Here is a 22791-nt window from a genome sequence, read left to right as displayed (position 1 = left end):
AAAAAACTCAGATCTAATAAAAGAAAAATGAAAAAAATTATCAAAAACTCTCAGAATCCCTAAGAGAGAATAAAACTCTCACTGAAAAATTTAGGAGAGAAAAAACTCTCACTAGATAATCCTAAGGAGAGAAGAAACTCTCATTAGAAAAATCTTAGACGAGATATTATTCACACAAATAAAAAGAAACTATAGAAAGGGCTCCTCTCACCGAAAAGATCAGAAAAATCTAATCTCGCTCTCATGGAGAGTTGAAGGGAGTTTTAGTTAGGCAGTTTTTTTAGAGAGAAGAAAGAGAGGAGGAGGAGAGAAGGAAGATTGAAAACTAGGTGACAGCATAAAACACGTCAATTACGAATTAGCACTGCACAGATGCATAAAAAGCTACCAAAACTAGCAAGATAATTATGGTTTCTTGACTAAAGTCTTTAATCACCAGACACTTGGTCCCCTTAATCTCTTTTTTTGACCTTGGTTGCGCTTCTTTTTTGCTTTGTCTAAACTCTCAAATCTCAACTCACCGCAACAATTAAATCCACTTTATATAGCGTCCACCATTAATTGAGAAGATCAACGAAGTTGCTGCTTCTTCATAATTAACCCCATCACTTATCAGCCATCCTCGTAGTTATCGTTAATGCCGTATTATCTTTCTACTTTTTATTTCTAGATGTTGATTAATGTTCAATCTTTCATAATTAGCTGTTAAATTTTTCAAGTTATGTTAATTGTATATGTAGATAAGACCATTGTACTATTGTTTATTTGCAGAGAAAGGTGTTGCTTATTACTGCTGCTGGTGATAGATGATGTTAATGAATTTTACTCAGAAAGATGGCTGCAAAAGAAAGAAGCACAACCAAGGCTGTGATCTGCCTCCAAGTAATCATCATAGTCATGGCAGTTCATGCAGTTTACCAATTTCAATAGAACTAGTATTTTGACCCGTGCTATGCACGGGGTTATATTTCAAATCAAAATAATATTGTATATATTTATATATTGTGGTAAAAAATAATAAATATAAATATAGACTAAAAATTTTAAAGAAGTGTATGCTTAATATTTTGAAAAAAAATTTAATCTATAATGATTTACATGATAAAAGAATTGTTAACGTATTTAAGGAGAGGGTTAGGTTGGGTGGTAAGGTGATAAGAGTTTTCTAAAAAAAAGTCAATTTATCAATATCCAACAAAACATATTATATTATATCCATATATCAAAACTTATAATATAAAAAAATAAATTATAACTAATTTAGTTTCTTCCATTTTTAGAAAAAAATCTTTCTCCTATCTTGTGCCGCTAAAATTGTTGATTGCATTTAGATTAGCATTTTTCATAAACTTTAACGTATATTTTTTTAAAAAAATCTCAGTAATATATGTTTTTAGAGTTTTCAAAATTATTAAAAATCACCACCATTTCTCTCTTCTCTTATCCGCCAGCTAGTCATCAGATGTCTCTTACGACTTTCATATCTTCTATCATGGTACCACTCTCTCTATTATTTTTTTGTTGTCATCTTTGTCATATCCCTGCAATTCCTTTTTTTCTTCTCTCCTTTCTCCGCCCATCCTTGTAACCCATATTTCTTCTTTAACCTTTCCTGCTACTTTTCAACTCCTCACCATTTTCTTCCCTCCCTCATCCCCCTATACATAACCTCTAAATTCATATCCCTGCGACCCAATATATTTAACTTTACCTATCATAATTAAAATATAAAATTAAAAATTACAATGGTTGCAATTATTAGTATCTAAAAATGGGAATGAAAAACTGATAATATCTATAATATCCTCAAGTACTACAATCAATATATATATATATATATTTAACATAGCAAATACATATTTACATATGAAGACAGCAATAACAAATACATAAAATAATTAATAATACCAAAAGTTATCCTTAGTGTTTGGGTTTTGCACTCTTATTCAAATCTAATGTCAAATTTGGGCTAGATATATACAAATTAAGTAGTATTTTAGGATTGAATGTTCTATATCTTTCTCTTAAACTATAATGTTACTTTTTCTAAAAATTTTTGGCAGAATTGGTGTTGTTATTATCATTGTTGTTTTTATCAAAAATGAATATTTCAAAAAAAAATTTCCACGTTAAAAGGCTAGTAATACTTTGTTTTTTATTTAGTGATTTCATAATTTGGATTTCATGAATGGTACCATTCTTGATTTTTTAAATCCACGATATTATTTCCTTTTTGTTTTCTATTTAATTTTGCCCTTTTACTTAGGATTACTAAGTTAAAAGATAAAATATTATCATTTACTTTTTAACTTTTACTAAGTTTGGTAATGTTTTCTTTTTATTTACCCTCCCACTAATAAACTTCAAACCAAATTCCTATATAAGCGGAGTCACAACTTTTTTAAATTAAAAAGGCATGGAAGCCACATCTTACTTAAGAAAATGTTATTTGCACTCCATTTTTTATTATTTGCAATTCCACCATTTTTTTATCATATAGTCTAATTAATGAAAATTATATGATCAAAATGATTATTGAAGTGTGAATAACAAAAATGGAGTCTAAATAATCTTACTTATTTAAATTAATAAGAAAGCATGAAAGGATGTTATATTTGTTATCTCTTCTTATGGTCTTATAGAAGTTTTAATTGTTGTAGAATCAAAAATAACGCAAGGCAATCGGAAACGTGATGGGTTGAAGTTCAAATAGGATAACATGCACGTTAACTAACAATTTGAAATGAAATGATTTTAAAAAGTAACCAATACTTTCAAATGTGAAGAGTAGATGTGGAAGTTAAGAGGAATATATTTTATAAATTAAATTAAATGTGAAATGCTAGAAAAATGGAATTGGTAGTGGGAAGATACGTGGAGGCTTGTTCCTAAAAATCCATTCTCAAATTTATATAGATATAGATATTAATTGTTTTTAAACTTCGCTTTGTATTTATTGGAGACTATATGACCAAAATTTAAGGGTTTTTTTTTTCATAATTACATTTGGTTTATTGTGGCGGTGAGTTCTTTAAAACTCATTTTGGTTTAATGTGTTCGTGGTTGAACCGGCTGGTTCTTCTGAATCTAAGCAAATTTAACTGTTGTTTATCACTAAAGGCTTTGGAAGTTTACCCAAACCAGTAAGCAGAACGGTTGGCGGTTCAATTGTTAGACAGTTGAGAAAATAATCGTGTTTGATTGTTCAAGAAGTGACAGGCGCACGTCCTTCTTCAATTGAATCATCATATTTGTCTGGTAACGGAGCATTTTTGCTGGATGATTCCCAAAACTTAGCACCTTTTTTAGGGACTCGGGGCAGGGACGGTTGCAGGTTGCAGGTGCAACCGTCCCTGACAAATTTCCTCTTCATCAACAGCGCGTAACTTCTTTTGTTCACCGTGTAACTTTTTTTTCACAGGTTGTATTTTCACAACAGATAGTGGTGGGCCCCACACTTGGCGCGAAAATCGAGTTACCACTTATTATCTGAGCCGCACATTTTTTTGAGGTCCAATCTGGACCATGAACCGTGCAGGGACGGTCATACTGATGACCGTCCCTGCCCCAAATCCCTTTTTGAGATATCTCTCCACTGACTTCTTGTGCTTTTGCGCATGTCAGAGCGTCAAATCCAAAAGATATGATCAAGGATCCTATCAAGCTAATAGAACATTTGGGATGAAACCTTATGTACATAACAAGGAAGCATGGAGGTATATGAGTAAGGTGGCAAGGACTGGGGTAGGTGGGGTTGGGGTTTTAGACCCTTATATATGGCAAGTATATCTTTTAAAATGATGTAAACTCATATATACTGTTCTTCAGTAGTGGAGTTAGAATATTAATATTATTCAGTGGGGACACACATTAACAGTTCAAAATTTATTTTTGAATCCACAAGTGATTAGTGATAATAATTATGTACATAATATCAAGAATCGCACGACTAAAAATCAAGTTTATTCATAAGTATATTCGTTATAAGGTTTAAATATAATAGATTGAAAAAGTACTACTAGTTTCTTAGTGAAAAATGGAAAAGTAATAGGTCAAGGTAATGTGAACATGTAAGCAAAAATATGTTGAACTTAAAATTCCTAGAGATTTGGTGCTACTTGTTTGTTCTATTACTTATTCTTTGACAAGTTACAATAATGACGTTTATTATGTGATAGCTACTCTCACAAAGTATAAACTATATACTGACGATGTATGAACTATCACCATTAGATGTATGGGAACTAATTTGAATTTCACTGCATATAAGATTAACTCATAATAAATAATTTTATCAAAAAATCATGAGTAACTAGTATTGACGGTTGCATCAATTTTACAAAAATATAGAGAGGATTACTATTATAACAATATTAGAACAACCGTAAGTCTCCGCTCCATAAGTCTTTCCCTTACATAGACCAATATTACTAAAAAAAAAAAAAGAGTTCCAAATGAATATTATGCGTTCATTCTTATGTAGCAAGAGTAATCAAAACTCTTAATTTGTTTCAAAATTCTTATCTTTTTCAAAAACTAGAAGATAATAGCAAAGGCTTCAAAATTACAAGGGAACAATGTGAAGGGAAAAAGGAAAGAAAATCTATAGAAATTCAAGGGGGTTTTAATGGTAAGACAAAATTAATATTTTAAAATTGTAAAAGACAATTTTGGTTTCTTAATATGTTACCTAATAAATGTACTAAATGGAGGCTACTGCACATTCAACGGCGAGGAGGGCACCACCTTTGACCCAATCGTATTGTTTAATTGTGACCCTGACAAGTGCGGGCTGTGGCACTGGGCCTTTGTACATATCCACCAGTTGGGCTCCTGCAATCGTTATTAAACTCACAATTAACCTAGCCTGGCTCCTCAAGCTTTTTATTTCAAGCTTTTCCATCCTGATCATGACAAGGGCTGCATACGAGTCAAACTGCCCGACTCGGATTCAGTTAACATCGAACTCGAGATCAAATTAGAATTCAAAGATATTCAAATCGTTGGTTATATATATATATATATATATATATATAAATTTAATAATAAAATTACATATTTTTTCTTAATATTTTATTATTTATTAAGAAAAATTACTATTTTATTTAGTTTTTAAAAATAAATAATAATTATTTTTTATTTTTTTAAACTTGCACTCGACTCAAATTTGAGGTTGAGTTTTACAGTGAGAATTCATCAAATTCGAGTTCGAATTCAAACTTGATAAAATTAAATCAAAATTTGGCTCGATTAGATCAAAACTCGACTCGACTCGTTTGTAACCCCTTAATGACAAGAAACATTAGTCTAAGTTCTTTAATTGGTACAAGCATTTTGAGTATTTACATTTCAATAGTAATTAGGTGTATTAACTTCAATTTGAAAACTTCACGACGGAACAATCATTTATAACTTTAGCATAGAAAATTGATCGTTATGTCTTGATTGTTTGGGTGATGATGATGCTTTACTAGAAACAATAGTTAATTACATCACCTTGAAAAACGAAAGAGAACCTGACGAGGACGGCCAAGATAAACGTAGGAGCGGGTACAAGGTTGGTCACGGCGGAAGCTTGTGTTGGACTACTATACTCGACTCGATACCCTATATATCGAAGATATTGACCTACAAAGCTGAAGCCGAAACAAAATTTGTTAAAGCTCCTTTAGCACAAACAATTAAATAAATTATCATGCTTTAGACATAAGTATGTATGTATGTATGTATATATACCCAAGAATCCCGAGGAAGAAAAATCTAGCAAGGAGGCCAAAAGTAAATGGAGGAAGCCGAGATTTCCTGTTAAGATTAAGAAAAAGAAAAGAATGAATATGTTACTAGTTTGATCATATATGGAGAGGGAAATTAAGAAGGCTTGTGTGATTTAGAATTTTAGATTACCTGTGGAAGAAGAAGCAAAGAGGGAGGAGAAGAATAACTGAAATTCCATAGAAATATAACATAAAAACATGATAATTCAAACCCTTCAATGTGGCTGCTTTGAAGATGGTGCTCAAACCAACATTGATGCACTCCACTGTAACCATGGCTGTGAAAGGAAAATCTTCTCCATGCCAACATCTTCCTTTCCAGCTACCCATCTTCCTTACTTTCCTTCTGTGGATGCAATTGTATATTACCAGTCCTATTTATACATTTTGAGTCTTGGTAGTTCATGCGCTAGAGGCCATTATTTGTTTTTATAATAAGAGATGAATAAAATCCATCAAGTCTTTCCAAGACAAACCAAAATTAGTGTTGGACAGATTAAGTAGGGAAAAAAAATTGTTGATTCTAAAGCCTGCAACATCCAGTTTGATCCGAACTAATTCGAAGTTCAAACTATTTTAATGCAGAAACTAATGTCGTAGAATCATGTTGCAGTCTTGTCGAACAGGATCCATTTAGTAAATGGATCCATTAGTGTTGGTTCAAATGAAGGTAAAAAATTGGGTAAATTATATTTTACCCCCCTGTGGTTTAGTATTTTTTGTACATAACCCCCTATGGTTTCAAAAACTACACACACCCCCCTCATGATTTGGATTAAAGTGTCAAAGTAACCGAAATAATTATTCGTAACGGAACCTTTAAAAATGTTGAAATTACCCTTGTTTAAAAATTAAAATGGCTAAAGTGACTAAAATATATAAAAACATAATATACATGACGTACTAACCTTGAATGACCTTATTTTGTACCATATAACTATGGATGGCAACGGGACGGGGTTGGGGCGGGGGACCCCTCCCCCATCCCCCGCCCCGCTGCTTACAAACTCCCCCTGCCCCCGCCTCGTCCCCTGCCTCTCACTCCCCCCGCCCCGCCCGCGGGGTTAATAAAATTTTATTATAGTTAAATTTTAATAAATAATCAAGTACTAAAATATCAACACATCATCAAGTTATTATTCATTTTAATTTTACAATTGAAACTCATAAAAACAATCAAACAAAAGTTATTTGAATACAATCCAACATGATGAAATAAATACAACTAAAATAGTTAAGTTTTCACTTTTGGTACAAATACAATCACTAATTCATTATTGTGTTTGTGCTTTTTTTTGAGAAAAAAGTGTTATTCTATTAAGTGTAATTAGAAATTTAGTATAAATGTATTAGTAAATTTAGTATAACTAATTAATAAATTCTATTAGTAGACATGTCTAATTATTCGTATAATTGATAATATCAATTATATTACATACACTAATATACATTATATAATTCATCTAACTAATAATATAATTATCATAAGTTTATAACTAATTAAATTACATTATATATAATTATATATATAATTTTTTTTTTGCGGGTAGCGGGGCGGGGGATGGTATACCCCCGCCCCCCGCCTTGTTTCTAAACGGCGGGAAAAAATTCCCCCCCGCCCCGAGAGCACCCCGCGGGGCGGTTGCCTGCGGGCACCTGCCCCCATTGCCATCCCTACATATAACCCCTTATGATTTAATATTTTATCATATAATCCCCTTATAGTTTTCAAAATACACATATAACCCTCTGTGGTTAATAAATAATTTTCAACTTACATAGGGGTATTTTTGATATTTTAAATGATTCCATTATGGATTACAAATTTCGTTACTTTGACACTTTAATCCAAACTATGAGGGGGTTATGTATAACTTTTGAAATCATAGGAGGATTATGTACAAAAATACTAGACCACAAGGGTGTAAAGTGTAATTTTCCCTAAAAAATTTATATTCCACAGAAGACTGATTTCTAGTTCTTTCTAGTGATTTGGCTTGTCTTGGTCAGAATTCTTTTTTCATCTCTTTATGTTATAAAACTTCGCATAGTTTGAGGAAATATTTTTGTTTGAAATCATGTCTTGTGCATGTGGCATTTCCCCTCTGAAGGAGGGTTAAAATGAAAACAAAGAAATAGATTAGCTCTTGAATTGGTAGAATGGTCAGAGGAAACTCAATGGCTATTTCATCTTTTTGGCTAAAAGTCAAACTGAATTATTAGAATATTAGAATGAGTCTTTAGACCAAAATCCACAGCTGTATAGTGCCATGGTGCCATTATTTGCATTTAACGGTTAAAGTGAAATTGATTTTCGTGGTGTAATTGTCAAATTTTTGTGATTGATTAATTATTTTTTTCTTGTTATAACCACTAACCACTTTTCATCAATTCTTTTTAAAAGTATTTTCTGTTTTGTTTTAAATGTAATTTGCCACTATTTCAAACCTCATTCGACCAAATATCCCTAAATCAAAAGTATCAATAATAGGAAGGGCAAATTAGGGTAAAAAGATTTCGAAATATATCCAAAATGAAAAACAACGAAGACCCACATGTTGCAATTTTATATGTATACTGCTTTTTGCACGTGGAAGTTCCCATCAATTTTCTTTATTCTTAACATTAATGATTCTTTAGACTTTCAATCCTGAATTATATTTTTTAGAGGGTGTGCCTATAAAGTATAAGTGCAATCATATTATTACGCCAAATTTCTCCAAACCAACTAGTATTGCATCCCTTTCTTGGTAGCTCGACAGAAAAACTATTGATGTCTTATAATACAATATAAGATGCTTATTAAGATTCCTACTGTATAAACGTCACAAGGTACATGAATCAAACGTATAATGCGGAATTATAATCTAACTATGAATGATTAACAGGTAATGCAGGTGGACAAAATCATTTATGGTGACCAACAATCGTATATGGATAAAAAAAATAGTAAAACTAGTTTGAAATGGTTAATCATTTGGTGACCTTTAATGATGCTAATCCCAAGGGTTACCATTAATTAACGGGTTGACATCACAAGGGTTCCACGTCCTCTGCAGTTTGCAATATTGAGCATTGAGAAAAGTGGATGGGAATTGGAATATAGACAATATGATTCGTCATTTGACCTAATTCTCAAATTCGGGATCTTTCACTTACGCTTTCTCTTTTTGTATAATCCAATTCATCTCTCCTCCAAATGAAACTGTTGGGATATCAAGTGTGAATCAATGTCCCACATCGGAAAGAGATGAGTAGAATGAGGAACATATAAGTGGGAATGATCCAAAGACCTAATGCCTTAAGGTTTTGGATTGGATGTGGTGTCAAACCCATGGTTGTGGTTCCCATTCTAGCTCATGATTAAATTCTCTCCGAGTTTGGCTCTCTCAGATCCTAACAAGTGATATCAGAGCTTGGTTGCGAGACTGGGCTACTCAAGGTTCGTAGTTGGATCCTAGTTAACTATTGAGATCAAGTGGATTGGTAGCTGTCACCAATTGAACAATTTAATAGGTGGTATCCTTGTTTCAATGGCTTGACATGGAAACTTTCTCACACCTCCAACGATTGATATTTCATCCCGGTGAATTTTAGATTTTGGTAATATTCTTTGGGTGGTGTGGCACGTGTCCCAAAGAAACAAAGAATTCTAATTTCCATGCGCCAGAAGACTCTGACAGTTACGAGTTTTTCGTTTTATGTGGAGTCTTGGAAACCACACATGGTGAGACAGTCCTGAGGATGGGAAGAAGTATGGTGATTTTACCACTTGGTTGCCTCAATAATTAGGGTTAGAGCTCACAGAAGGGGATCCCGGATTGCAAGTGGTGGTGAGAAGAAATCCTGCAAAAGGAGACGGTGAATTGAGCCACCTTCTCGCGAGTCAATAGGAGGTTAGATTCGGGGCAACTACACATGTTCATTTGCCGATTGAATCAATTTGGTGTCAGAGCTGTATTGATTCGGGTGTGTAGTTTGGTATCATATTATTTGGTAGTTGAAGGCAAATGGTTGCTAAAAGAAATTTTCGCCAAGGTGTAGATTTGTTAGGAAATTGGCTTAATTTCTTTTAGGTAGAATTCCTGTTTTGTGTGGAAGTAACTAGTTTCCTAATTGGATTTAGTTACTTGAAGTAGTAGTCAAGTAAAGCCCTATTTAGCAGGAATTAGATGCTATTTCCTACTCTATATGAGTTTAGGAAATAATATTGGTTTCTAATTGTTATTTGATTTTTTGACAGTAATGTTCTCTATAAATAGGTAGGTTGGCATACTACACAAGAGACACAAAAAAGGAGACACATGTGCATCATGTAGCCTTATACATGGGATGTAAAAGAGAGTTCTTGGGAGATGAGAGATGGTATACAAGGGTTGGACTTGGGTTCAAGTTGTATTCTTGTACAGGGTTTTCCTCTCATAATAAAGAACATGTTTCTCTCCGTGGATGTAGGCTCAATGGTGGAGTCGAACCACGTTAAATATTGTGTGTCGTTTATTTTTCATGCTTGTGACTTATTTGCCATTAAATTGTTGTGCACTTGATATTTCAATAGTTGTTTATTCCGCGTTTGGATCCTAACAAGTGGAATCAGAGCCGATGGTTCGGTTGGGCAGTGACTCCAGGATAAAAAGCCAGTGGGAGTGGTAAGGCGTGGCTTGGATAAGAGCGGGGGAAAAAAAAATCATGCAGACCTGCAATGAGGTAAGGGCATGTGGGCTCTTGAGCAAGAATCGTACACTCCAAATTGAAATGGGCTTGATGGAGTGGATGGGCTAGGGAGAGAGATCCGATGTGGAAAGAGATTCACAATTGAGGGGGAGATTGTTGGGATATCAAGCGTGAATCAATGTCTCACATCGGAAAGAGATGAGTAGAATGAGAAACATATAAGTGGGAATGATCCAAAGACCCAATGCCTTAAGGTTTTGGATTGGATGTGGTGTCAAACCCATGGTTGTGGTTCTCATTCTATATCATGGTTAAATTCTCCCCGAGTTTGGCTCTCTTAGAGCCCAACAGAAACTTATGTATTATCGGCACATCATTCTGATTTGTAAGAGAAATATATTATTAAGTGTCACAACTCAATTACACTATTTTACTTCATAAACACACCTAAGTATTACGCTATTGCATGGAGTAAGTGTAATCGGCTACAATTGAGTGAAAATATGGTAAATTCTGTAGTGTATTCAGCTAATCTAAGACAGGTGTGGAAAGGTAAAGAATATGGCAAAGAAGCAGGCACGTGGAAATATGTAGTATTTAATAAATATGTAGTATAGTCATAACTAAAATTAAGACAAGAAATAACATTTGATTAAATATCTTATAGGAAAAAATGCACTTTTCATCCTCAAAGTTTGGGTGGTTGGCCAATTTCATTCTCAAAGTTTCACCCCAAACACATTGCATCCTCAAAATTTTGTAATTTTGGCCAATTAAGGACAATTGACGGGAAATGAAGAATTGATCGTTAGAACTAACGATTTTATCTATAAATGGTACTCTGTTCTTATAATGGAGGAAAGCCATAAAGAACTGGTATTTTATTGGAGAACGGGTTTATTTATATTTTATCCGATAAATAAATTTGTTTACGGAAAAATGGGTACTCTGTTCTTATAATAAAGGAAAGTCATAAAGAGTTGGTGTTTTATTGAAAAACGGATTTATTTTTATTTTATCCGATAAATAAATTTGTTTATGGAAAAATGGGTACTTTGTTCTTAAAATGGAGGAAAGTCATAAAGAACTGGTGTTTTATTGAAAAACAAGTTTATTTTTATTTTATCCGATAAATAAATTTATTTATGAAAAAATAGGTACTCTGTTCTTATAATGGAGGAAAACCATAAAGAACTGGTCTTTTATTAGAAAATGAATTTATTTTTATTTTATTCGATAAATAAATTTATTTATGAAAAAATGGGTACTCTGTTCTTATAATGGAGGAAAGCCATAAAGAGTTGGTCTTTTATGGGAAAGTGATACTTTACAGAAAGTGACCTCGATTTGGTTTATGAAATAATCCCAAATAAAAATTTAAAATGAATTTATTTGTTTTGAAAGTTGTATAACGGTCATTAAAACTTTAGAGATTGGCAAACAAATTTTGGGGTCGCAGAAAGGCAGAGGGAAAATATCACTCATCTGAGCTTGTACAAAATTATCCCATTCACAAATATATATATATATATAGACATACATGGTAGGATATATACAAATATATATTTTTGAAGCATCTATTTCAGTCGCTAACTCCATAACGAATACCCTTTTCGCGGTAATTCCTGTTCATTTAAGGGATAATTTCAGAAACCTCCCTTGAGGTTTCATGAAATATCACCTAGCTCCCTTGAAGTTTTCAAAATCTCATTTAGCACCCCTTGAATTGACATTTTGGTAACATTATCACCCTTCTAACCAAAAGTAATATTAAAAAATTCATGTTTGAGGAGAGAGATTATTTTAGTGCCTTTAATACCCTTAGCCTATAGAAAAATGAATATTTTACAAACCAAGGAAAAAAAGTACTAAATTGGAACCATCTTAAAAATGAGGAGATGAAAATTAATAAAATTTTATATTACAACCAATAGTCATTTCTATAGTAGAGAGAGACAGTAAAAGCAAATATTTTTTAAAATCATTTCTATAAATAAAACCCTCCATAGCACTGAAGGTAATTAGCCTGTAAAAAGCATACATTTGAGCCAAAAAAACTCAGCAATAGATGAAATTCAATTTCAATATCATACAGAGAATTTACTCAAAATAGACTGACATTTTTATGGGTATGAAATATGAAAATTTTATTATAAAAAACTCATAATTTGAAAAACTGCAGTTCGGAGTTTTAGTTACTTTATTTCTCTTGCGCTCTACATGAATATGAACAAATAACTAAATAAATAAATAAAGTTGTGAAACACAAAAAAATGGGAAAAAAAGAACCTGCAGCTATTTTTTTTCAAATGCGCTGAATATTTCATTGATTAAATCCTATATTTCATTGACATTAGAGAAAGAAAAACAAGTTTAGAAAATTTAAATATGAGAGTATTATTGACAATTCATCACCTTTGATATTAGCATATGACCCTACTATCACTTCAAAGGTGCTAAGTGAGATTTTGAAAAGTTCAGGGGAGTTAGGTGATATTTCATGAAACCTTGAAACCTCAGGGGAGGTTTCTGAAATTATCCCTTCATTTTATATGCGTACAGTGTTTAGCTTCTCCGTCAAGCTTGGCGCCTTTTTCAATGCCCTTAGTTTCGCTCGTGACCTCTGTCTTTGGCAGTTGATTATTTTAGGCACTCCACCTTTCCCATTTATGCTTTCCAATCCCCCAACTTTTCATATGGTCCTTTCACTCAATTTCAACACCCAACGGCTGTTCAGATTCCAGGTCATAAAATGCCTTTATACGTGCCCATCAAAGACACATCCCCTATCATCTATGGTCACAATCGTTTGCCCCGTCTTTTCCCTTACCTTGCCACACCTCTTTTTTGACCAATAAACATACCACAGCAACATCCCATAGCTTAAATTATTAAAATAAATTAAAAGATTATACCATTTTAATTTGAAAAAAGTTAAAAAAATATACCAACATAATTAAAATTTAAGATTTGTCTAACAATAGTTCAAAGTATGACAAAATCTGTATATTATTCAAGAATTGTGTTTTTGCTGAAGATGAATCTTAAAATAATAATAATAATTTATATTAGAGAATGAATGATATATGGATAGAAATAAATATAATTGCATATTTTATTTGATTTTAAAATGAAATACTTACCAACATTATGCATTCGATTTGATAATCTTGTACAAAGGTGCGAACATTTTTTACACCAATCAACTTTTAGTATGAAGATTAATATTGATGGTTTAATTAATTCTATTGAATTTTGAAGAGTTCTTACTATAAAAAAAGTTCAGCGAGACTTGTATTTTTTTGAAGTGAACTTGTTGAATCTTTTTAAAAATTTCATTGGGATCACTATGGTGTGAGATTCGCTTTGTGATCAGTTATTTTTTTTCTTTGTAATCTTGTAGGTTTGAAATTAAGATGCCATTGAAATCAATAATAGAACCAATGGGGGCTAATGGAGGCCATAGCCCTCCTCCCCAAGTTTTAAAAATTTTAATTCATATTATATAAATATTTGTGTAAAATAAAGTTGGCAATCCAATTTTTTTTTATAATTTTAGTTTATATTATGAGAATATATATAAGTATATGTGTGTGTGTACAGGAATTAACTACATTTGAGGGGGATCACCATAGTGTAAAATTCGTTTTGTGATCAGTTATTTTCTCTTTTGTAATCTTGCAGGTTTGGAATTAAGACGCTATTGAAATTTGTTTGAATAGAGTGTTATTTGAAATATTATTTGGAATAATTACGATATCACTTTTTTTGATGTGATGTATGTGAGATAAAAAGGTGATTGAAAATATAAAGAGGTGGATTGAAAAATATGTTTATGATGCAAGCGAAAAATTATTTAAAAAAATCTGCTATCCAAACACTCCCAAACTAATAGGGGCTAATCGGGGCCATAGGTCCCTTTTTCCCAAAGTTTTAAAAATTTTAATTCATATTATGTAAATATTTGTGTAAAACAAAGTTAGCCCTCCTAATTTTTTATAATTTTAGTTTATATTATGAGAATATATATATATATGTATATATGTGTGCGTGTGTGTGAATTAACTACCTTTGAAATATTTTTTTATTAAAAAATTATTTATTTTTTACATCCCTTTATAATTTGTGAATGATTATGAGAGTAAAATATATTATAACAATAAGATACGTTGAATTGTGAAAATTGTAATTTAAACATGATCCTAAATTTTGGATACTTGGCTTTCGTAGTTGTGAATTTCTTAAATTAAAGGTTAGCTATTACTATCAGTGATATGATAAGTGTCAGTAATAAATGTGAGATGTGAATTGGAATTTGCAGATATCATTTTACAGGGTGGTTATTATCTGTTAGTTAAAGTTTAGGAGTTTGAATTTTATGGGTTAGTGGGAAAAACGTGGGGGAAATGTGGGGAAATCATGAGCATGATTATAGGATTTAGAGGAGCGGTTACAAGATTAGTTAAGAGATAAACATTTCTTAATTATAAAAATATAAAATTCTATTAAAATAGCATTCAAACTTTTGACAATTTTGGAAGCATCTTATCCAAAACCCTTCTGTAATACATATAGCTATAGATGTTTTAGTAACGATAGTTATGGTAGCAAAATAATTTTTACTTAATATAACAGGTTGTTGCACTTTTAGCGACCATTTGATTTATTGTTGGACCTATTCACCTAAATAGAATAACACCTAAAATTATGGAAGTAAGTTTCCCATTTAAAATAGTAAGTTAAGCCTAATAAATTAGTAACTTTTATACCTCAAAAGGTAAATTGGAATAAATATTAAACTTAATTTTTAAATAAATAGATTACTACTTTATATCCCAAACTTACTTTTAAAAGAGTAAGTTTAGTTCAAATAATAGTAAGTTTTTATACATAAATAGTAATTCTTACTAATAACATGGTAATAAAAATGATTAAGGATCAAAATTTACTATTTTTTGGAATACATGTACAATTTTTACATTAAAACCTTATCTCAAAGTAGTATTAGGAAGTTTATTTGAAATAATGATAAGATGTTTTATTACTGATTAAAACTTAGTACCTTAGTTAGTAAGTACTCATAATATACCTGTATAATAAATGATTATATGTATAATTTAACAAACCAGGTTTACGGGTTTTATTTAAAATAAAGTAATAATTTATTCATTATAAATTTAACACCTGAGGTTGGAATCCATAATTTATTCATTATAAATTTAATGCTTAAATTTATTAAATTCTTCATTTCGCGCCTTTTTCGCTGGCCTCACTTTCGCTTACGACCCTCTTACTTTTAGTGTTGCTTATTTTAAGCACTCCATATTTCATATTTACGCTTTGGAATCCCCTCAACTTTTCTTATCCCCTTTCCGCTTAACTTCAACGCCCAACAGGTCTTGAAGTTTCAGGTCACAAAAGACCTTTACACGTGCCCATTCAACATACTTTTCCTACCATTTGTGGCCACAATCATACCGCAGCAACTTTCCACACCTCTTCTTTGACTACTAAACATACCGCAGCAACATCCGTGAAAATATAACCCCCAATGATGTACGAAATGAAGACCAAAGCTGAAGATAGAGTCCCCACCATTGTCATTCGAAGCTGCTACAAGCTTTAATCTGACAGCAAGTCAAATTTTCCAAAAATACTTTCCTTGAAGTAAAGTGGATCAATGTGCAGATTTGATGGTAAAGCAAGGAGGACAACAAGGAGACGACTTGTCTTGTTTTCGGTCCTGCACCTTTTGTTAGGGAATTATGTATTGATGACGCCAGAGGAGTCACATTTCCGCTAATGGTTGTACAAGATTTTAATTAGCTAACTTATTCTCCTTTTCTTACCAAAAAAAAAAAAAAAAAAAAGAAAAACTGCAAATTTGCCAGAAAAGTATTCATTGATACTAGCTGGAAAAGTTGACTATAAGAGTAAATTGTGAGTTGAGAAGAGTGAGTGAAAAAAAAAATTGAAGTGTGTGGAGACTCAAATTTGTATTATTACGTTATTCTATAAATACAAAATAAAGATTGTACTTTTGTATATATGAAAAGTTAGCAAGCTACCTTGTGAACAACAAATTAAAAAAGTCATAAACTTGCACTAAGATCTCGCTCATCGCACGGCTGATCATGCCGTAGAATTTATAAAATACCTTAGATTCCCTGATCTTATCAGTCAATCACTTTTTCTTAGTCACCAAATCAAAAAACAATAATATCATAAGTGCTGTACCGCGTAAAGATCCAAAAGAGCACTCGATAAAATAACTGCATGTACAGCTTGAGTCTGTCGTAAAAATACACAAATATTCATCTACATAGCTGCGCAAGATCTCAAGAAATCTCCATTTTTTACCCCAAGAAATCTTACGACATCCCTAAACACAATAACAATTAGGAGTATATGACTAGATCAAAAAACAATTGCTTTTCTGGTTATTTAAGCAGCAGTACCAGGCTCATGTTCTTCTTCGTTTGTTGAATCATTGTATTCTTCTAACAGTGGAGCACTTTCGGTGGAAGATTCACTGAACTTAGCACCTCTCTGTGATATATCTCCGTTGGTTTCTTGTGCTCTTGCCCATATCAGAACGTAAAACCCAAAAGATATGATCAGGGATCCAATCAAGCTGCAAATTAAAATTGTTCGAAATTATTTGATATTAAACCTTATGTATATATGTAAATACAAGACTCAAGGCAAGTAGGGTTAGAATTTTGTACAATTGGATATGATTATTGTATTTTTTTTTATCGTTTAGTGTTAACTTACATACCTCATTATTTTATGGTTTAGTGTTAACGTAAATGAATAAGGATACGTGAGTGTACATCAAATAATATATTAAGTACACCAACCGTAAACTTGTTACAGAAATCCAACAATACTTGTATTAAGTGCATAAATATGTAGTGTGTGCTTGGCTGTCATGTTCAATTGGTATGTACCTTCCAAGGTAGAGATTATCGCCAAGAAAAATGAATCCCATTGCTGCAGCAATGGCAATTGATAATGGCCTAAATAGAGCTACATATACAGGTCCCTTTACGTGTAAGCCCCAAGTATGAACTAGAATACCGAACCCTGAATTTAGTACTCCCTGGAAAAAGTAAAAATAAAAAAATTCAGTGCATCCAACGCTGCTGAATTCGATTCTAACTAGCTAGATGGGCAATGAGCAGTGGATTTAATTAGGCAATTAGCACATCATATAAATGATTGTTTGGAATGTTAGCATTCAAAATGAATTAGGTCGATCTGTTTACTTACTGCATACAATATCGAGTACAACCGCACATCAGGTTTCAACATATTCCATGCACTTGAATTTGGTACCTCGATTAAGCAAACAGGTGCTGCTATGATCACACATGATAGGTTGTAGAAGAAGACCACAAGCAGTTCTGCTGGATACTTCGCAACAACCTTAGCCTGAAATGGGAAAGCCATAGATACCCTGAGGTTAGGGGGAGACAACTACTTTGAGGAGCAATACACAATTAGCAGCAATTCTCTTGTATAATGAATAACTCTAATAAAAATCATAACTGACACTTCAATCAATCTTTTGAAAACTACAAACGGATAATTATACTATTGGAGCACAAAACAATAGACAAACTATAGTACTTGCAAAATGAGTTCCAAATAAAAAATATACATTCATTCTTCTGTAGAAAAAAAATCTTAAATTCTATTTCTGTTATCAAGTAGTAGCTGTTTCTTGATAGCTCCTTTTTTTTGTCTTTTTAATTTTTAGCGTAGGAGATATAATTGCATTGGTTTCAAGAATGTAAAAGGGACGAAGTTAAGGAAAACCAAACGAAATTTAAGAAATTTCAAGTGGTGCAATTGTGAGAAAAGGTTGAAGGGGAAATTGCCCACCCTCACTTGAATGTTGTTCGACCATGGCCTGTAAAATTTGCTCTTGAAATGTTTCTTTTTCTTTTAGAAAAATTTACCTGATAAATATACCAAAGGGAGCCTAATACATATTTAGCAGCAAGGAGGGCACCACCTTTGACCCAATCTGATTGTTGGGTGCCGGTTATAATCGTTCCTACTGCTGGCTGTTGTGCAAAAGCAAAACCTAAAGAGGGGGATGCAGGACTCTTTATCAGCATCGGGCCTTTGTACAGAACCACCAGTAAGGCTCCTGCAATCGTTACTACACTCCCCATTATCTTCGCTTGGCTACTAAAGCTTTTTATTTTTAGCTTTTCCATCCTGTTAATGACATGAAACCTTGCTCTAGTTGGCTAATGTATAAAAGTACATTTATTTTTTTTTACAATATTCTTCATCTATAATGTGCAAATTAAAAAGGCAAGAGTGTGTACTGAAGGATTGAGTTGTGATTGAGGCTGGAAAACTTTAGTTAAGAATAATACTATACTATTTTTATGTGACATAATTTACTTGAGATAAAAAAGTGATCACGAAAACGAGGAAATAGTTTTAAATGTTTAAAGAGTACAATAAAACATTTTTGTAAAGGCCTATCCAAATGCACCAGGCCATAGGTCACGGATTAAATCATTAAACAACTTCACTGTAGAAATCAATTGTTATTAATTCTTGCTTGCTCCAAAACAAGTGTCAGTGACAAATTGTTATTGACATTAAAATGAAAATAAAAGAGGACCTTAAGAGCACTGCCAGGACAAACGTCGTAGCTGGTGTAAGGTTGGTCATGGCTGAAGCAAGTGTTGGTGTGCTAAACCCGATTCCTTTGTATCCAAGATATTGAGCAAGAAAACTGAAATGTCAAATCCAGAACAAAAGTTTGATGAACTCTTTTAGAAGAAACAGACAGATAAGTGAATATTATCATGGTTGACATCAGAAAGGTCGATATATATGCGTGTATATATATATACCCAACAATCCCGAGGAAGAAAAATCTAGCAAGGAGACCAAAAGTAAGTGGAGGAAGCTGAGATTTCCTGTCAAGATTTGAAAAATATATGTATGATAAATAGTATGAGTTACTAGGTTACTTATATGGGAAGAGGGAAATTAAGAAGGGTTGTGATTTAGATTACCTGTGGAAGAAGAAGCAAAGAGGGAGAAGAAGAAGAGCCGAAATTCCAGAGGAATATAACATGAAAATGTGATGATTCAAACCCTTCAAGGTGGCTGCTTTGAAGATGGTGCTCAAACCAACATCGATGCACTCGACCGTAACCATTGCTGTGAAAGGAAACACCTCTCCATGACAACATCTTTCTCCCCGGCTAACCATCTTCCTTTCTTTCTTTAAGTGCAAATATGAATTACGTACTGGAACTATTTATCATATACTTCTGAAGCTTTATTAGTGCATTTCATCTTTTTGGTTATTAGAAACTCCATTGAAGGACTCTCCCATCTTTTCAGATCTGTAATATCCTTTCTTCAGCTATATTCTTTGATATCTGTGCATGTTTGATGATGTAATTTCTCCCATTAGTGTGGATTTTAATGAAATTATGATATTTTATCAAAATTTTTTTGTTGTTGTGATACTATTGCAACAAAGCACTAGATATTGGACTTAACATGTGGAGACAATAAAATATCTTATTTTATAAATTTTATAAACATTTTTTTTTAAAAAAAAACATAATTGCTTTAAAATTTGCATAATTTCATTAAAATATGCACTAATGACAGAAATTACATCATCAAATAAACACAGATATCAAAGAACAGATCTGAAAAAAGGATACTCCAGATCTAAAAAATAATAAAAATTACATTGTAAAACTCCAAATTTAAAAAATACGATAAAATAATTGTAGTTCTACGAACATCTATGCATGCTTCCAATTGCCAGATCTGTTGATTAATTGTTTCAAGTCCAGATATTATGGTAAGATTTGACGAATAGATCCAAAAAATTTCAAATCTGATAATCAAAATCTGAAAAAACTCAGATATAATAAAAGAAAAATGAAAAAAATTATCAAAAACTCTCAGAATCCCTAAGAGAGAATAAAACTCTCACTGAAAAATTTAGGAGAGAAAAAAACTCTCACTAGATAATCCTAAGGAGAGAAGAAACTCTCATTAGAAAATATTAGAAGAAATTTTATTCACACAAATGAAAAGAAACTATAGAAAGGGCTCCTCTCACGGGAAAGATAAGAAAAATCTAATCTCGCTCCCATGAGAGAATTGAAGGGAGTTTTAGTTAGACAGTTTTTTTAAAGAGAAGAAAGAGAGGAGGAGGAGAGAAGGAAGATTGAAAACTAGGTGACAGCATAAAACACGTTAATTACGAATTATCACTGCACAGAAGCATAAAAAACAATTGGGATCCTCTATGCCACTATTCGGTGCCAAATCCAGTGCCAAATCCACTTATCACGTGATGGTAGAAGAAATTTAAATAAAGAACACATGACAAATAAATAAACAGGACACTTGGCATAAATATAGAAGTGGCAATGAATTGTCACTAGAAAAGTGGCGCTACCAACACTAGCAAGATAATTATTGTTTCTTGACTAAAGTCCTTAATCACCAGACACTTGGTCCCCTTAATCTCTTTTTTTGACCTTGGTTGCCCTTCTTTTTTGCATTGTCTAAACTCTCAAATCTCAACTCACCGCAACAATTAAATACACTTTATATAGCGTCCACCATTAATTGAGAAGATCAACGAAGTTGCTGCTTCTTCATAATTAACCCCATCACCTATCAGCCATCCTCGTAGTTATCGTTAATGCCGTATTATCTTTCTACTTTTTAATTCTATATGTTGATTAATCTTCAATCTTTCATAATTAGCTGTTAAATTTTTTAAGTTATGTTAATTATATATGTAGAAAAGACCATTGTACTATTGTTTATTTGCAGAGAAAGGTGTTGCTTGTTACTGCTGCTGGTGATAGATGATGTTAATGAATTTTACTCAGAAAGATAGCTGCAAAAGAAAGAAGCACAACCAAGGTTGTGATCTGCCTCCAAGTAATCATCATAGTCATGGCAGTTCACCAATTTCAATAGAATATTAATTGTTTTTAAACTTCGCCTTGTATTTATTGGAGACTATATGACCAAAATTTAAGGATTTTTTTTTTTCATAATTACATTTGGTTTATTGTGCCGGTGAGTTCTTTAAAACTCATTTCGGTTTAATGGGTTAGTGGTTGAACCGATTGGTTCTTCCGAATCTAAGCAAATTTAACCGTTGTTTATCACTAAAGGCTTTGGAAGTTTACCCAAACCAGTAAGCAGAACGGTTGGCGGTTCAATTGTTAGACAGGCCGGTGCGGTTCGGATTTAAAATAAGGCTATAAATACAAAAGAATTTTATACTTATTTTTCTAAAAAACTAGAAAACTAGCTTCTATAAAAGAAATTAAAAAAAGGGAAAAAAAAAACTCATAAGCTGGCTCTGCCCCTAGTATTTAGAAATACCCAAATTCGCTAATCTTATCAGTTATCACGGAGACCCGTAAGAAGCCAAATGAATACTGTGACATGGAATAGATTTGTGGAGAACATACAACAAAATATGTACATGAAGTCATGAACAAGAACAACTTTGAGTTTGTCGTGAAAATCCACCAAGTGCTATCTACATCACGTTGCTGTCCAAGATCTCAAGAAATCTCAAGAATCAAGATATCTCAAAACAGGGTAAAAAATAGGGGTAAATTACTAGTTGAGAAAATAATCGTGTTTGATTATTCAAGAAGTGACAGGCGCACGTCCGTCTTCAATTGAATCATCATATTTGTCTGGTAATGGAGAATTTTTGCTGGATGATTCCGAAAACTTAGCACCTTTTTGTGATATCTCTCCACTGACTTCTTGTGCTTTTGCCCATATTAGAGTGTCAAATCCAAAAGATATGATCAAGGATCCTATCAAGCTAATAGAACATTTGGGACACCCACTTCGTCGACAAAAAAAAAAAAAAAAAAAAAAAAATAGAACATTTGGGATGAAACCTTATGTGCATAACAAGGAAGCATGGAGGTATATGAGTAAGGTGGCAAGGACTGGGGTAGGTGGGGTTGGGGTTTTAGACACATATATATGGCAAGTATATCTTTTAAAATGATGTAAACTCGTATATACTGTTCTTCAGTAGTGGAGTTAGAATATTAATATTATTCAGTGGGGACACACATTAACAGTTCAAAATTTATTTTTGAATCCACAAGTGATTAGTGATAATAATTATGTACATAATATCAAGAATCGCACGACTAAAAATCTAGTTTATTCATAAGTATAATCGTTATAAGGTTTAAATATAATAGACCGAAAAAGTACTACTTGGGATCCTCGGTTACATTTTCCGTGTGCCAACTCAATGTCACCTCTAAAATTGCGCCAAGTA

At 32.5% G+C, this 22791-nt stretch overlaps 1 protein-coding gene across 1 annotated transcript; it reads right to left on the bottom strand.

Moving 5' to 3' along the window:
• Positions 1-16689: 16689 nt before the first annotated feature.
• Positions 16690-18720, bottom strand: LOC140010961 (WAT1-related protein At5g40240-like). Its single transcript, XM_072058685.1, has 4 exons — positions 18416-18720; positions 17724-17885; positions 17402-17553; positions 16690-17082 (listed from the first exon to the last, which is right to left on the bottom strand). The coding sequence occupies exons 1-4, from the start codon at positions 18677-18679 to the stop codon at positions 16893-16895; spliced, it is 768 nt and encodes a 255-aa protein (XP_071914786.1). The 5' UTR covers positions 18680-18720; the 3' UTR covers positions 16690-16892.
• Between the last annotated feature and the right edge of the window lie 4071 nt (positions 18721-22791).

The sequence above is a fragment of the Coffea arabica genome, chromosome 7e (assembly GCF_036785885.1).
Source record: "Coffea arabica cultivar ET-39 chromosome 7e, Coffea Arabica ET-39 HiFi, whole genome shotgun sequence".
Classification (NCBI taxonomy): Eukaryota; Viridiplantae; Streptophyta; class Magnoliopsida; order Gentianales; family Rubiaceae; genus Coffea; species Coffea arabica.
This window is presented reverse-complemented; position numbering and strand designations above follow the sequence as displayed.